Genomic DNA, 15,671 nt, shown 5'->3' on the forward strand with positions numbered 1-15,671 from the left:
CCCCCCCCCCCCCGGCCCCCGCCCCCGCCCCCTCTCCTCCTCTTTAAACCTGTCTCATACTAGGCTGGGCCCAATCCCAATTAGGCATATTCCTAGGAAAGCGGAGGTACTGCAGATAGGCTCTCCAAGAGCTGAGTGTGTGGATCTATATTATTTATTGGGCAACCTCTGCTTGATGATACATTACTGTAATTTTATGCTCTTTAATAAAGCTTAGTCTCTCTGAATCATTATTTCTCTTCAAATATGGACTTAGGATGCCTTAAGAGACCTTCCTTCACCTGGAGTCTTCCTACTTTGGGCTAAAATGCAAGTTACAATAACAGGGAGGAGTGCAAGTATCAATCGTAGGGCCTTTGGAAATCTATTTCTTAGGTTAAAATCCCAGATCTTCAAAAAATAAAGGGAGAAATACAGATGCACCCCCTCAGCTTTCTGACATTTTCAACGATAACCCTGACTTTTCACCGTCCATGAAGTAGACCCCCTGACTTTTCACCATATAATTCAAAATTCATCAAAGACACCTCCTGATAATTTCTTCATTCCTGTCTACCCCTTCAGGTAACAGGCATTATTAAAAACTAAGGGAGTGTCGTTAATGACAGGGTTGTCATTGAAAATGTCATAAAGTTGAGGGAGTGTATCCGCACTTTTCCCAAAAATAAAAGGTTTCTTGGAAGTCCCAAACATGGAGTACAAATGTATAATAACCAATTTATGGAGAGAAGGGAGAAAAGTGAGGGGCATTATTTAAAAAATCAAACTGTCCACATCCGATGCCTCACATTGAAGCCAATTTATTAACAAAGATACATGCACTTGGGATAGTTTCAGAAATTTAGATTTTGAGGGTGGGACCAGCCTTGTGAATTTTATTACCCTTTGCTCATGGAGAAGGCCTCATTGTGTATCTGGATCGCCAGGTATCGAGTTTGTACTTTGTAGGGGTGCAACTTGGGCCGGGTTGAGGCAAACCGTAACCCAACCCCAGCCTTCGGTCCAGGAGGGTCAGCCCTAAAATAACCCACCTTTAAATCTCTCAACCCAAACCCAACCTGTCTAACCTGATTTTTCAAATTGGGTCAGTGGGCTCAGGGCAAAAAGAGAAAAATACAAAAAATGGATATTAGGTTCGGGGCTAGTCGGTCCGGGTTGCAACAAATCATTACAAAATTAGGTGGACATGAGCGGGGTCAGGTATAAAACTATTACAAACATTATGTTCTTCTCACAGTTGTACTTCTATCCAGTTAGCAGCCCTGTATAAGCTGATCCCAGCTCAACATCATTAGAAAAAATTACATAAAACAAACATTTGCTTTGAACTTTGGCAGCCTTAAAAGAGTTTTTTTTGTAGAAACCCAAAACGTTTCTTCATTCAAGTGGCTTTGAGATTGTATGAGGGGGAACTTGTCACGTTAATTTCTAACCTTCCCCTTAAGGCAATGCATTCTCTTTTCTTTTCTTTTTTTGGAATGGTATGTGCACTTGCATTCATTTTTGCTCAACTGCAATCACAAAACAACCTCCTTTTCATAGTAAAACATTTCAATCAGCAAGTGCTACAGACATGTACACACAATGTTTTTGGTACTCCATAAACACCATACATGCACATAAACAAACTCCTCTACAAAAAGAAAAAAGAAAAGAAAAAGAAAAACAGACATTGCCCCCTTGTTTTTTCTCTGGATTTAGGCCCAATTTGGCTTGTGACAGCAACCTTAATGGCAGACCCAGGAAAGTAAAAGGTCAAAAGAATGTAAGAAATCATCCACACTTCTATATGGCTCACTTGTTTGACGCTCTTCTGTCCCTTCGGTTCTCCGGCCTCGAATCTGGATTGTCACTTTTATCTGTGTCAGAGTTCTCCCTCTGGGATTCAATCTCCATGCTGCCTGCTTGAGTCCGTCGGTGCCTTCGGTCCTGCAAAATTTTAAAAACTTACTCAAATGGCTCCATGGAAAGTTGGAAACTAATCATCAAAGGGTATACAGACAGCATCACAAAAAAAATGTGGAACATATTCAATCCTTCCAAATAATTAACAGGCACTTCTTATGTTCACCTTATGATTTTACCTGCTATAATCATATTATTATGTAAAATTATGAAACTTTTAGAATTAATCAATTATTGCTGAATCCATGAATCCTTTTTCTTGAGGTTTAACGAATTTGAGACTCGGTAGCCATGTCAGATTTTGACACTACGCACCCATGCCCATGGCTTACTGTTAAAAAACTCCCCTCAGCAATTGACTTGCTCGATTTAACTTGATTTTGGCCCTAACAAGTCAATTAGAACTCCTTTTGACTCACCCGAGTCAATGAGAAACTCATTACATTGGGCGAATTCTTGTCCTAGAATGAGCTTTTAAACACTCATTGGTCTATAGCTTGGGTCTGAATTGCTTGAAGATTAGAACATGGATATCAGTATATCACAGTTTGAAGAAAATAGTAAATCTTGACAAACAAGTGTTGGTTGACACAGTGGCCCAAGTGCAAGGAAATAGTGGCGGAATGGCTGCAGACAACTATTACTCTGATAATTAAGAACATGGGATTCTTTGCTATTCACTATTTCATAATCAGAGTGTCCATTATCTAAACTGGAAACTGCAACAGTCTTCAATAGCTAATTAGAAACGTGTAAAATAACGAGGAGTGCCATTATTCAAACAAGGGAATATGAATATTCACATGTGCACACACATGTGTGCGTGCACACACATGTGTGCGTGCACACACCGACAAACAGACACTCTCTCTCTCTCTCTCTCTCTCTCTGTTTAAAAACTCGTTGAAACGACAAGGAACTCGCCTGAGTCGACAAGGATTTTTCTTGGCCGCGTTCCACGTTGCACACATCCGCATTCCGCGTTTTGCCCTACAGAGTCCATAAAAACTCCTTTTACTCTCCCAAGTTATGACCGTGTCAACCGCATTCTTGGCCGTGTCCGCGCCGAGTCGACAAGGATTTTTCTTGGCTGTGTTCCGCACCACATCTGAGTTTTTAAACACTGCCCTCTCTCTCTCTTGGGTAAATGAAAAAAGGTTTGTACTGGTTTTTTTTTAAATGAAAAAATGTACTTTTTTGAGAAAAAAATGTACATTGATTAGTCTAATCAATCGCTTCAAGATTAGAGAGGGATAAAAACTCAAGTCATTCTAAAAAAGTTTCATAGGTTTCAACCTGAGTCTCATTCGATAAATGGTCATGTATATCTTAGGGTGATTCCTTAGCCTCCTAGATTATTTGAATATAATGAAATTGTCTCAGATGAAAAGATCGGAATCCAAACCTCGCGTGGTATGGGATATTCCTCTGATTCAAGCATGCGTACAACTTGACTCATCCTTGGTCTCTTGTCTGAATCCGGATCGACGCACCTCAAAGCGGTCAAAAGTGCTCGTTTAAGAGCTCTTGTTGATGGTTTTGTCTCAATATTTGGGTCTACTACTTCTTCTGAGCGTCTATTGCCGACCATCATTTTGAGCCAATCAACAAGATTTACCTGAAAGCATCACTCCAAGACATTTACAAGATAAGAGAACTGAACAGTCAGGAAGTGTGGTGATGCATATTTGTGATGGGGAGCAAAAGAGATAAAAAGCAAAACCAAAATTCTGAGTAAGCGGCTATACAATAAAACAAAAGAAGCCATGGAGTACCAACAATTTCCTGAAATGATATGATTTAGACAGTACCAGTCAGAGTATTTTGAAAGTAAAGCGAGAAATGTCCAGCTCAGAACCAAGAAATGTGGAAAAAATTCTGTATTATTTATTCATTTAACTATCATTTGAATGTAGATGTTATCATTCATATTAAAACTACATGATCTGCATTTTAGTCTAAAGCTAAAAAGTTTTTGATAAATAAGTCTAAAGGTACAGTTAAATAGCAGTAGTAGAAGGGCAGTTTGTCAAGGAAAATTGGAACAAGTGAGCAAAACCCTAGCACAACTGGGCCCTTGAAAGCATTGTCACAAATATTTCAGATTTTTTCAAAATATTGCGATTTTTTGCGACAAATTGATAAAACAACAAAAAACCAAAATTAACCCGAGATTTAAAAAAAATAAAAATAAATAAAAATATATATATATATATATATATATATATATATATGAGGAAAAGGAGTGTGCGGTTGACCGCACCTAGGCTTTGGTGCGGTCGAGGGCTTAAACACATGGGTCCCACACTTTTTGTGGTGATCAAAACCATTCATTTGCAAGGCCCCATCATATATAGGGTGTGTACAAAAAATCAGCTCCATTGGATCATCCTAACCCCTCCAAAAGTTGAGGGCAAAAATGGGCAGATTTGTGGCAAACGGTGTCTGTCCATTTTGCCCTCCATTTTTGGATGGGTTAGGATGATCGGAGCTGATTTTTTGTACACACCCTATCTATGATGGGGCCATGCAAATGAATGCTTTGGACCATCCTAACAATGTGGGACCCATGTGTTTTGGGCCCTCGACCGCACCTAAGCTTGGTGCGGTCGAGCGCACAATCATTTTCCTCTCTATATATATATATATATAGTTTTTATTTTTAACCACAAAAAATAGCGTGATAATTTCACGATATTTTTTCATTAAGTTTATATTTTAAATATTTTATTTTCTAGATTTTTTCCCGATATAAAACCGAAAATAACAAAAAAAAAAGCTAAAAGCTCCCAAGATATACCCTTACCGAGACCCGAGACAAATACTCCTGACTATGTTGAAAGTTTATGACACATGATGAAATGCATATATACCATAGTTAGTATTGGAAATCATGATGGACAGAACCTCTGCATCTTTGAAAGCTGAATGTTTAAAGTTGTATAATACACAAATGGCAACAAAGATCAAGAGATGGGCAAAAGAGAGTCTAGACAATAAAAGTATCAGTCAATTCTTGAATAAGGCACCTAAGATCAAGAGACGGGCAAAAGAGTCTCTAGACAGTAAAAGATAAGTCAATCCTTGAGTAAAAAGTCTACACAAAAGAGCATAGAAAACAAAGGAGGACTTTAAATAGTTTGTAGGATGTGAAATTTCATGTTGAAACACTCCCAGTGCTAGATCCAAATGAATTTTAGTGGAGGCAAGCAAGGACAAACCACAATCCACATTCCCCTTAACTCTTTAAGTCATGTGCTCAATAAGTATTTTTAATTTTACCTGGTTGGTTTCAATGTACCTAATGTTTCCTCGTATTAATAGTAAAACAAACTCAGTTATAGAATCGGTAGGGTTCGTAGGGATTGCATGTCTGAAGAAAATGTAATCCCTACGGCTTATCTCTTTAAGCAATACTTGACAATGTTATATTTTTTTGTTTTCCTCGGCACACTATTTATTGTAATTACTAAAGAAGCAAGAAAAATGAAAAACCAAACGGCGGCTGGAGGTGGTTGAAAAAAGTCAGTTCAGAAAGTTATAGAAGGTGGGTAGAACACCAGCAATGGCCTTCCTACAGGAGCAACAAAAATCTCCTATAGTAAGGATGGAAAGCAGAAATTTTGAGACCCTGTTGGAATAGAAGATTGTAGGAATTTTAACTGCTGATAAAATGGACAAAAACAAACCCAGTGTCCTATCATAGAAACTTTGATAACAGAGAAAGCTTACATCAATTATAGATGAAAATTTCGTAGATGCCAGGAGAAGAGGAAAAGGACCAAATTGTTTAATGAATCTGAGAGTGAGTGCATGGATTTAAGAATTATCAATAATGAGTATGTATCCCACCGAGGTGAAGGTTATATGAATTACTTGTGACTCCCTTGTAATGAAAACTGGTTTGGGTTTGGCAAATCCTAACTTACTGAGCAAAAAGGAAAAGAATTTAGAACAGTAGCCAAGAACTGAAGCATCTACTATTTATTATTGAATACAATAACACAGCGTTTAGTCATCTCCACAAACTGTACTAAGAATTCAGTTTTTCAATACCTCCTGTGAAGGGCGACTATAGTCCACAGGATCTCTACCGGTAATTGTCTCTAATATAACAACCCCGAAGCTGTAAATATCACTCTTCTCATTCAAAAGTCCGGTATTTGCATATTCCGGTGCCACATATCTGAACAATACAAAGAAGAATAGATGAAAAGAATGTGATAATCCAATTCCCATTGATAATGTCTTGATTAAGTCCAACTTCCAGCAATTAATAAAAGAAAACGTAAATAAAGATAACAGAAGTAAATAACATCACAGATTTAAAAGATTGTAGATTACCCAAAAGTCCCCATCACTCGAGTTGTGATATGGCTTTTTCCAGCTCCCAGCAGCTTGGCCAGTCCAAAATCGGACACCTTGGCATTGAAATCGTCATCAATCAATATATTGCTGGATTTTATGTCACGATGCACCACTTTTGGCTCAATTGCTTCGTGCAAATAGGCAAGGCTGCAAGCCATTTAGCATATTTTTAACCGAAATGCGGAACAAAGTAGAATTTAGGGTCTGAGAAACTATTAATTGACCAATGTAGCTGAGAACTAAATTCGTTAACATAGAAAGAAAATCTGGTATAACTAATTAAATGTAATTACCAGAATCATAAGATCATAACCAAGGAGCATAAGAAAAGGATGTCACAAATTAAGAATTCATCAACAGACTTACGCTTTAGCAGTGCCTAGGAGAACCTTAATTCGAGCCTCCCAAGTAAGAAATCCCCGCTGACGCATAGCCCCATGAAGCCATTGCTCTAAATTTCCGTTGTTGACATACTCATAAACTAGCATCCTGAAGTATTTTTACATAGTCAGTGCAAAAAGCTAAGAAAACTGGCCACTCACCTCATGTTAAATTTTAAAGATTATAATAAAATCATTTTGTTCAAGAGACTCTTTATCTTGTACTACTAAAGCCTTCAGTTTAAACAACTAAGTGGCCATTAATCACAAGAAACAACCACCATCTTCTCATGGATTGATGGAATTTGGCGACGCATAATAACAATACATCAATTGAAGGATTGTGGTCGATAAGTTCACATGAAGAAACCCACAGACATTACCAGCAAAAAAACTCCAACAAGTTGACAGAAGAGTACCTGTGGGTGCCTTCCACGCAGTACCCAAGGAGTCGAACTAAATTTTTGTGGCGGACATGGCCAATAGCTTCAACTTCCACTCTAAATTCCTTCTCAGCTTGGCCTCTAGTGAAAAGCAACCAAAGGTTCACGGAAAAAAAAGAAGGAATGGCATAAGCAAGAAGAACATGCAGCAAAATGCAAGCATTAAGAAGAGAAGTGTATGTGGATTAGGGTCACGCGAACTTACAGATTGTTGAGGAGCTTTTTAACAGCTACAGGAGTTCCATTGATCAGATGGCCACGGTAAACAACCCCATAGCCACCCTCCCCAAGGACATTTTCCTTTGAAAAACGATTGGTTGAGAGTTCCAAGTCCCTCAATGTAAACCAATGACCCCAACCAAGGTGAGAGAATTCTGGCAAGCCTGTCAGAGGTGAAGGGGCAGTTATAGGATTCGAAGAAGATGGTCTGTACACTGTAACTGTCCCTGAACTTCCTTCTTCACCTGATTGGGACCCACCATCTTTATCCATGTGATGAAATGAACCTGACTGACTGCTATTATTACCGTTTTTCATTTGACTCATGCCCAAATGGACCATAACCTTATCTGATTCTCTGTCATTGGATTTGTCATGAATGGTGAGGAGAATCCCATCACGAGGAACAAAGTCATTAGATGATACTTGCTCTACCCTCACCTCTTTTATTTCCTTTGAAACTGGTGGGATTCGGGTGAGGGGAAGCTTCTCCGACGCTCTTTTTGATTTCCTCCGAGCAGTAAGGCATATCGATAGCACACAAAGGATAGATACGATGAAGACTCCAACACCTATCCCAAGTAAAACCCAGACCTTAAGACCAAAAACACCTGTTTTTTGGGATAGCTGATCATTAAGAGAGCTCATTTTCCTGTCCTGGAGGCTGGAGAAGCCCAAAACAAAAAACACAAAAACGAGAAAATTGAAATTTTGAGTACCCCAAAAAATTTAAACAGGAAAAATTCAAGATGCATAATTACTACTCATCTTTTAATACTCTTCTCAAAAGTGAGAGTTTCCCCAAATAGGGAAAACCATATCCTATCATGACCAAATAAAAAAAAAGTGTCCCCTACTTGCTGCCTCAAATCCAACAAAAGAGAGGAGTTTCAAAAACAAAAGGGCGACCACAATATGTGCAAGAACGATAACAAATTAATCAAAATGCAGGAAGCTTAGAAAGTCGAAATAGAGTCCTAACAGACAATTCCACCACCACAGAAACATAAACAAACAGATCCCATTTGAAATCTCATGAAGAAAGAACACAATAGAAACAGGGAAATAAGGGTTCCATTTCTCACTTGCTTTCTCAGACCAACAAAAACAAGAAATACCCAGTTCCAAACTCAGACAGAAAAAACAATATAAGAAATAATTCTAGTTAAGAAACATCAAAACAAAATCTAAATGTTCAATTTAAGGAAACTATTCCTCACACCAACATAAACAACTAAAGACACATTTCCAATCTCACCAAAAGGAATAAAAATGAAAATTACACTAAAGGAAAAATTTTACATCATTTCCATTTTGCTTCTCATTTCCCATCTCTGTTAAAAAGAAAAAAGACAAAACAAAACAAATGCTTTTATCCCATCTTAATAGATTTATGAGTTGTTTCTTTCTCATACCTGTGATATGATTCCCAAAGAGTCTCCAATCCCCAGATCTCTAAAATCCCTTCACCTCTCCTCAGTAAAAAGAAGAGAAGGGTAGAAAAACTAAACCCTAGATCTCTGATCAAACAGACCCAACCCACTTTGAGATGAATCCAACCCAACAGAACCCAACAAACTCCATTCTCAAAAAAAGCACCAAAAAAACCCAGGTAGTTGAGAAGGATCCCTTTCTGGGTTGTTGTTGTAGGGCAAAAGTTTTGTTGAATCTAAGCTCAAACTGACCTTTCTTACACCCCCTTGATGACAACCCTAACACTAAAAAATCCTCTCTTGTGTCTGAAGGGATTTTCAAAGAGTATTGGGACATGGAATTGTGGGATGGTGGAGAGGACTAATAAGAAGGGATGGAGTTATCAGTGGTAGGTGATGAAATGCCTCAGAAACAGTAAAAGAGAAGCATAGAAATAGAAGGCTCCTTGGGTTCTTCTTCATTACTTTAAAAATGTGTTTTGAAGATGACTGTTTATCAGAAAAATGGATTTTTTTTTGTTTTTTTGTTTGTTTTTTTGGGGTCAAACATGAAAGAAAATCAATAATGATGATGAAAAACAGTAGTAATCAGTGATTCAGGAGAATGTAATCAAACTGGATTGATAGTCAAAGAACAGACTGGATACTAGATTCTTGAAATTACCTAAATAGCCTTCCTTCTTCCTGGGTATTACAGAGATTGCCCCACCATTACTGTAAATGGATGATTATGATGAAGGGTATTCACTATTAATGTCAGTAAACTGAAGAGAATGAAGTCAATCAGGCAAAAGATACTCCATTTTTTAATTGAACTTAAAAAAAGGACCATCTCTAAAACAAAACGGGGTGAACTTATCAAAAAAAGGATACAAGGAAAATAATATTTACGCCCTTTTTTGGTAGATACACCCGTCTTTCTTTTGGATAAGGAAAATCTTTGTTTTGAGTTAAGACAGTAAATGCTGTCCATGCGGAAAAATGCCGGCTAAAACAGGAAGCTAAAATATAGGTAGAGTCCATGAGTTTGTTGATCCAAACCGTCCATTTGTTGGGCATTATTACAATGGATGGATCATGTACCATCTTAACACTATGGTATGGTCACTTTGCGATTTAGGATCCTTAGTCGTTCATTTTATAGGCTACAAATTGAAGGGCTGAGATCATCCAGTGATGAAGATATTTGCGACATAAACTATTCACGGTTGATATTATGAGGGCACTCCTCACTTTATCAAAAGTACAGCATGGCCCGCACCATAGGATGGTCCAAACCGTCTATTAGATGGGCCACAGCCTAAATATGTTGTGCCCCAAAAATCATTTACATAGGTTGATCCTAACCCTCCGAACCCTCTATAGATCCTATCTATAGAGGGTTAAGAGGGTTCGGAGGGTTAGGATCAACCTATAGAAATAATTTTTGGGGCGCAACCTATTTAGGCTGTGGCCCATCGAATGGACGGTTTCAATCATATCCTATGGTGCGGGCCATACCGTACTTTTAATAAAGTGAGGAGTGCCCTTATCAAAATACAGTAGTGCTGATAGTATTTCCCTAAATGAATTAACTAGGTATAAAAGAACCAAATAGGGAAAAGAAATGGAGATGATATTTTCACCCCTGTACGCATGCCCCCCCCCCCCGTTATAACGGTGATTTGATGTGAACAGTGGGCAACTTTAACGCTTTTTGACGTCAAATCATGTAAAAAAGAGTGGCGCATGCGTAGTCAGGGGGTGAAAATATCATCACTCATTTCTGTACTCTTAAAATTAATTATTTTAGGAAATTTTTAAGCAAGGAATTATATTACCGTTCATGTCAATAATCCATCTAAAGAATATTTTAAATTCAGTAATTTTGCTTAATTAATCGGGTTGTGTTTTTAAACGTCAATATATCTGAGTTGACTCTTTTTTCTATTAGCCGAGTTCTTATCCGAGTCCACATTTTAGCATACAAGTCAATCTGACTCGCTCGAGTTATAATTATGTCAATCATTGACTCGCTAGAGTCGACTCCCTTTGGCCTTCGCGGAGTTCCGTAGGATTCCGACTTTTGAAACACTGCTTTGCACCGATGCCTTGGTGATATTTTTCTTTCATCCATGCATATTGCAAGATATGGAAATGAAGAAAATTGAGCACTTTCGGAATTAGATGCTTTTATTAGATTGGCCTAAATCCTTATATCATGAGACTTAAAAACAAAGGAGATGATTTTTTCACCCCATCACAACGCGCCCCGGCGCGGGGCAGATTATGCGCGAGCAACTTTAACGCTTTTTGATGTCAAATCAAGTTAAAAAGGGAGGGCGATTTGAAAAAATCCAGAACAGAGAAGCGCGTTTTCCTTCATTTACACCACATATATCCACTACAAATACTTATTACTTTAAATATGGCACAACAAAATATATGGAAGTGTGATTAATTGCACACGTTTGCTACATTAGGAGCAATGAAAGGTGGGGTTAGTGCATGAGTTTGTTAGATTAGGATGCATTTTCAATACATTGTCTTATTCAATTTTTTTTGAATTTCTCTTAAGATCTTTTTTGGTGGGTATTCTCATAAGATTTACCAATGAGAAAATGATGAATTATTTTTCAAGTTTTTGTGTAATTCATTCTCTTAGTTCATTAAATCTAAGAATTTTTTAATAGAGAAGATTTTTTAAAGTTTATAATGGGGGATAAAAATTCGTAGAATTTTGTAACTATGCTTCAAACTCAAAAATACCTTGCTTTTTTCGTAAACAACAGTTTCGCCTGCCTTCTAAGGAAGGTCATAAGCAGGAGCGCTTTCAGAGAGGTCACCCCCTCTGGTTGAAAGAAAGGGAGTTTCTTTTCTTTTCTTTTCTTTTTTTAAATTTTAGTGAATATAAACGATTGTGCTTGTTTTTATTAATTTCCATAGTTAAAAAATTGAACCATAATACTATTATTAGCTTAGGGTCTTGAGCCTTTAACTGACATAATTATGCTAATAAGAAAAAGGTAGAAACATGTTTAGATGCTCAAACAAGTAATTTTCTTGGTCTTAAATTCATGTTTCCAGGGGTGCAACTCGGGCAGGGTCGGGTCGTGTTGAAGCCATTCCTAGCCCAACCTGAGGTGGCATTACCCCAACCCTAGCAAGCCTTGGGTCGATAAGGGTCAATCCCTACCCAACCCATCTCTAAATCTTGCAACCCTAGCCCAATTTTCTGAATCGGGTTGGGTTGGCCTGGGTAAACAAAGAAAAAAATAAATAAATAAAAGAAATCATGGAGGTAAGATTTTGAAAAAGGAAATGTTATCAGCACAAACCCAGCTGTCTTTCATTCTTTTAATTGGCTCGCGATAGCTTTTTGGGAAATTTAATACTAAATGACATGATGGTTTGTGAAAAATATCAAAATATGGGTGTGCTGATATCATTTTCCTTTTGAAAACCACGATGAATAAAGGAGAAGGAGGTCGAGTTGTCCAATGCCTCAACCCTAACCCAACTTGAAATTAAATCGGGTTGGCTGTTCCCAACCCAACAAGAGTTGAAATCAGGTTGAACAAGTTGGCCTAGGGTTGACCCTACTCTCCTCTTTTCAGGCACACTTCTTCTGGCTTATTCAAGTCTTTTGATCCCTTTAATCTGAACATTAAGGTAAGGAAAATGGAAAAAATAAAGTCATTTTTAATCTTTTCTTCAAAGATACTTATTGAGCCCAACTTCTGCCTTGTTTATGTGATCAGTGATCAGGTCCGTTAATCCGGTTGGCAACCATAAGTGCAGCCAAATATGGTTGAGAACACATTGAATCGGACTGTTGTAGGCTCTTGATCTAACAAGTCTCGCTTTAGGTTCCACCAAGGAAAGATCAACTGTTGATTTTTGTAGTCTATCTTGTGATCTTCTACAAGATCAACGGTCCTGATTTCACCTACCCCTTCCCCCCATAAGAACCCATGTCTAACAACATGAGTTGTGCTTTCCTTTATTCACGTATTAGAATACATTATTAGAAAAATGTACAACACATCAACATGATCTTAACGGGATGCTTAGGATTCCTTGTTTACATTGGGTTTCAGGGTACCAAAATCTGTAATGTTGGGTCCATCAAAGATGGTCGACTAAATCTGAGTCTCACTAAACTCTCATAATAGTTCATCCCCTACCATTATTATTTACCCTTTGCCCTTTTTCACATACATAAAATGCGTCCCACATGGCCATATAGAACTAGGGAAATGATATCTTCACCACTTCTTTTTGTTACTTCTTAACTAGTTACTACTTTCATTCCTGAAATGCCTGGCCTTTTGACTCTTTAATCTTTATTATTTGTCTTTTTCTTTACTTTGCGTGAAGAGGCAAACCAAAAACAGGGGGCGTGGAAATATCATTACCCATAGGACTCTCAGAGAGGTGTCTGAGAAAAGGGAACAGATAGTAAAAATTGAAAGTGTGAAACCGAGAAGATATGATTCGTGATTGGCGCCGAACGTTAGCCGCCGGCTTAGTGGGGTCACTGGTCGGCGCAAGATGTTAGCCACCGGCTTTACTACTAGAACTAGAAGTACGCATGTTGGGTCCCACTAGTCGGCGCTAGATGTTCATGTTAGCCACCTGCGGCATGGCTCGTGTGGGGCTTCACTTGTTTAACTTACTGGCTTAGCTTAAAATGAGGTAATTTAGTAGTACTTCGGGATATGGAATTCTCACCTAGTAATTGGGCTATACTGAAAATCTCCTGCTTTAGACAATCTTAACCGTCGATTTGTGGATATGGTCGATACCTCTCTTCATCTCATTTTGGTGTGAATGGGCAACCCAATGAAATGGGGCTGAAAACAAGGGGAAAAAACTACTATAAACATGGTTTTTTTTTTCTATGATTTCCAACCCCATCACTTCCTCTGACTCTTCCCCTCTCTTACCTGGGTAAAAAAATATTCCATGATTTTTTTTTTCTTTTTTTGTGGTTGCCAAACATGCCCTGAGGTTCTATATTTTTGGCTTGTTAGATTGGATTATATGTCAAAAATATTGTGAATATGCCTTCATAAAATTACTCTTATAATTAAATATGAATAGGAGTGAGGAAAGGGCTATTGCCACTCACATTATTTGTACTTGCAGTCTTTTTCATAAATTTTGTTTTCGGTTGTTAGTACTTGTTACAGTTAATTATTAGTTGTAGGGGGAGCAATGGATAAATTCAAACTGAATAGACAAGTGATTGGCAATACCAGCTAAGCTACAATAAGGCTGTTTACCATGAGGATAGCAAGTGGGGGATTATTTTATCCCTAGATAGATTTGTTATCAAGTGGAATAGCTAATCCCAAGAACAAGTTATCCAATGGTTTCTTTCTACCCATGTGGGAGCATCCAAATAAGTGATCTCAAAAGTCTCCATTAAAGGTGGTCCCTTGCAGTCCTTTCTTCTTCTTCTTCTTTTTTTATAAATTTTGTTTTCATCTGTTGTACAACTAATTATTAGTTGTAGGAGCAAAGGAAAATTTTCTAGGTAAATGAGAGGGATGGATAGTAACAAGACAAGTGGGTGCCAATATCAACTACAATTACCATATCCAAATTGATAAACAACGACAATATAATTTCAAAATGAACTAATCCAGGCAGAATAGCCAATCCTAGGAACTGCCTATCCGAGGGTTTCTATTCCAGTGGTGAATATCCAAAATAAATTTTCTTAACCTTACTTGGGAACAGGACCGGATCCTCTCCCTTGGAATGTGAAATAGGTACACATGGGGAGTCGATTTAAGATATATGGGGGTCGATTTATCACTCCCCTCTTCCATTAGATAGACACATGGGGGTCGATTTAAGATATTTGGGAGTCGATTTATCACTGCCCAATGGAAAAATAATGGAAATTACAATGAAATAAGAAATATTAAAATGCACTTAAGTGTTGAAAGAATGCTTCAATCTACCTTTTCCTTTTGCGACCTCATAAGAAATGTTAACATGTCGTCAACCTACCTTCTTCTTTTGCTTCCTCATCCTCATATGGTTCTCCAAAACTTATAAAATAATCAAATTACTAAATGGGCTGCTGGGATTTGTGATGTTTCTAAGGCCTTGTTGCTGAAAGAAAAGGACACAAAAGGAGTTAATCTGGATTATCAGAATACTCTTTTGTCTCTTCTCCCCCAAGGATTTACAGTATATTAAAACCTCAAGAAAAGCTTATTATTGAGGTTGGTCGGCATTCAAGAGTCTTTTGGTATTAGAAAAGGAGCCCCTAACAAACCAAGGTCAAAATCAAATGATGACACTTTCATTACTTTAAAGTAATATAACATGGATTAAATAAATAAAGTCCTAGCTACCAATCAAATTATTAAAAATAATGCACGTAGATAATAGAGTCCTCTCATGTTTTTGTTCTCTACAAAGGGGTCCCACTTGTTTTGTGGTTCTAGAGCAAAAACCCAAGTGGGTCCCAGTTTCAATTCAGGATGAAATCAAGGTACTTGCATATGAATTGTTGTCTCTCCATGGACGCCAACCCCAGACATACACCTCAAATTCAATCTGATGCTACCAAATACATTTCCTTCCCTGCTGTATTTTATTGATCTACTGTCTATAATTCAATTAATCTATGTTTTTCATTTCTTTGAATTGGAATCATTCTTTGATATGGAAGTTAGGGGAAGACAAGCTTCAGGCTATGAAACTCCTGACCTCCTTCCATACTCATTTTTCTATAGAAAGTGTGCTTCCTGGTGGAGGTCTTCAGTATTTCACATGAATGCTTATGTGTGCGCGTGTGCGTACTTGTGCCCTCGAGGCCGAGGATTCTCATACTAATGATATAAAATAAGTTTTGCGCACGAACAGAGTTACAAAATTATCTGAATAATTGAAACGTTCATGAAAGAATCTTGAATTTTTTA

The 15,671-nt window shown here is 37.8% G+C and overlaps 1 protein-coding gene across 2 annotated transcripts; it reads right to left on the reverse strand.

Moving 5' to 3' along the window:
- Nucleotides 1-1,515: 1,515 nt before the first annotated feature.
- LOC143852763 (putative receptor-like protein kinase At5g18500) lies at nucleotides 1,516-9,546 on the reverse strand. 2 transcript variants are annotated; one of them, XM_077362354.1, is made up of 8 exons: nucleotides 9,413-9,546; nucleotides 7,302-7,979; nucleotides 7,073-7,177; nucleotides 6,640-6,762; nucleotides 6,250-6,420; nucleotides 5,962-6,091; nucleotides 3,311-3,523; nucleotides 1,516-1,929 (listed from the first exon to the last, which is right to left on the reverse strand). In XM_077362354.1, the coding sequence occupies exons 2-8, from the start codon at nucleotides 7,961-7,963 to the stop codon at nucleotides 1,795-1,797; spliced, it is 1,539 nt and encodes a 512-aa protein (XP_077218469.1). In that variant the 5' UTR covers nucleotides 7,964-7,979; nucleotides 9,413-9,546; the 3' UTR covers nucleotides 1,516-1,794. The 2 variants fall into 2 exon arrangements, with proteins under 2 accessions (XP_077218469.1, XP_077218467.1); XM_077362352.1 differs by lacking the exon at nucleotides 9,413-9,546 and adding an exon at nucleotides 8,731-9,331.
- Between the last annotated feature and the right edge of the window lie 6,125 nt (nucleotides 9,547-15,671).

Source organism: Tasmannia lanceolata, unplaced genomic scaffold, assembly GCF_043159265.1.
Source record: "Tasmannia lanceolata isolate RefF3 unplaced genomic scaffold, GAP_Taslan_0.1 ptg000019l, whole genome shotgun sequence".
NCBI classification, from domain to species: Eukaryota; Viridiplantae; Streptophyta; class Magnoliopsida; order Canellales; family Winteraceae; genus Tasmannia; species Tasmannia lanceolata.

Bases quoted from the DNA above. Each gene is read 5' to 3' on its own strand.
- LOC143852763 (XM_077362354.1), bottom strand. From the start codon at position 7,963: ATGAGCTCTCTTAATGATCAGCTATCCCAAAAAACAGGTGTTTTTGGT. The intron at 7,178-7,301 runs GTAAGTTCGCGT...GCTTTTCACTAG, and splicing joins AAAAAGCTCCTCAACAATCT to AGGCCAAGCTGAGAAGGAAT. The intron at 6,421-6,639 runs GTAAGTCTGTTG...AATGGCTTGCAG, and splicing joins CTCCTAGGCACTGCTAAAGC to CCTTGCCTATTTGCACGAAG.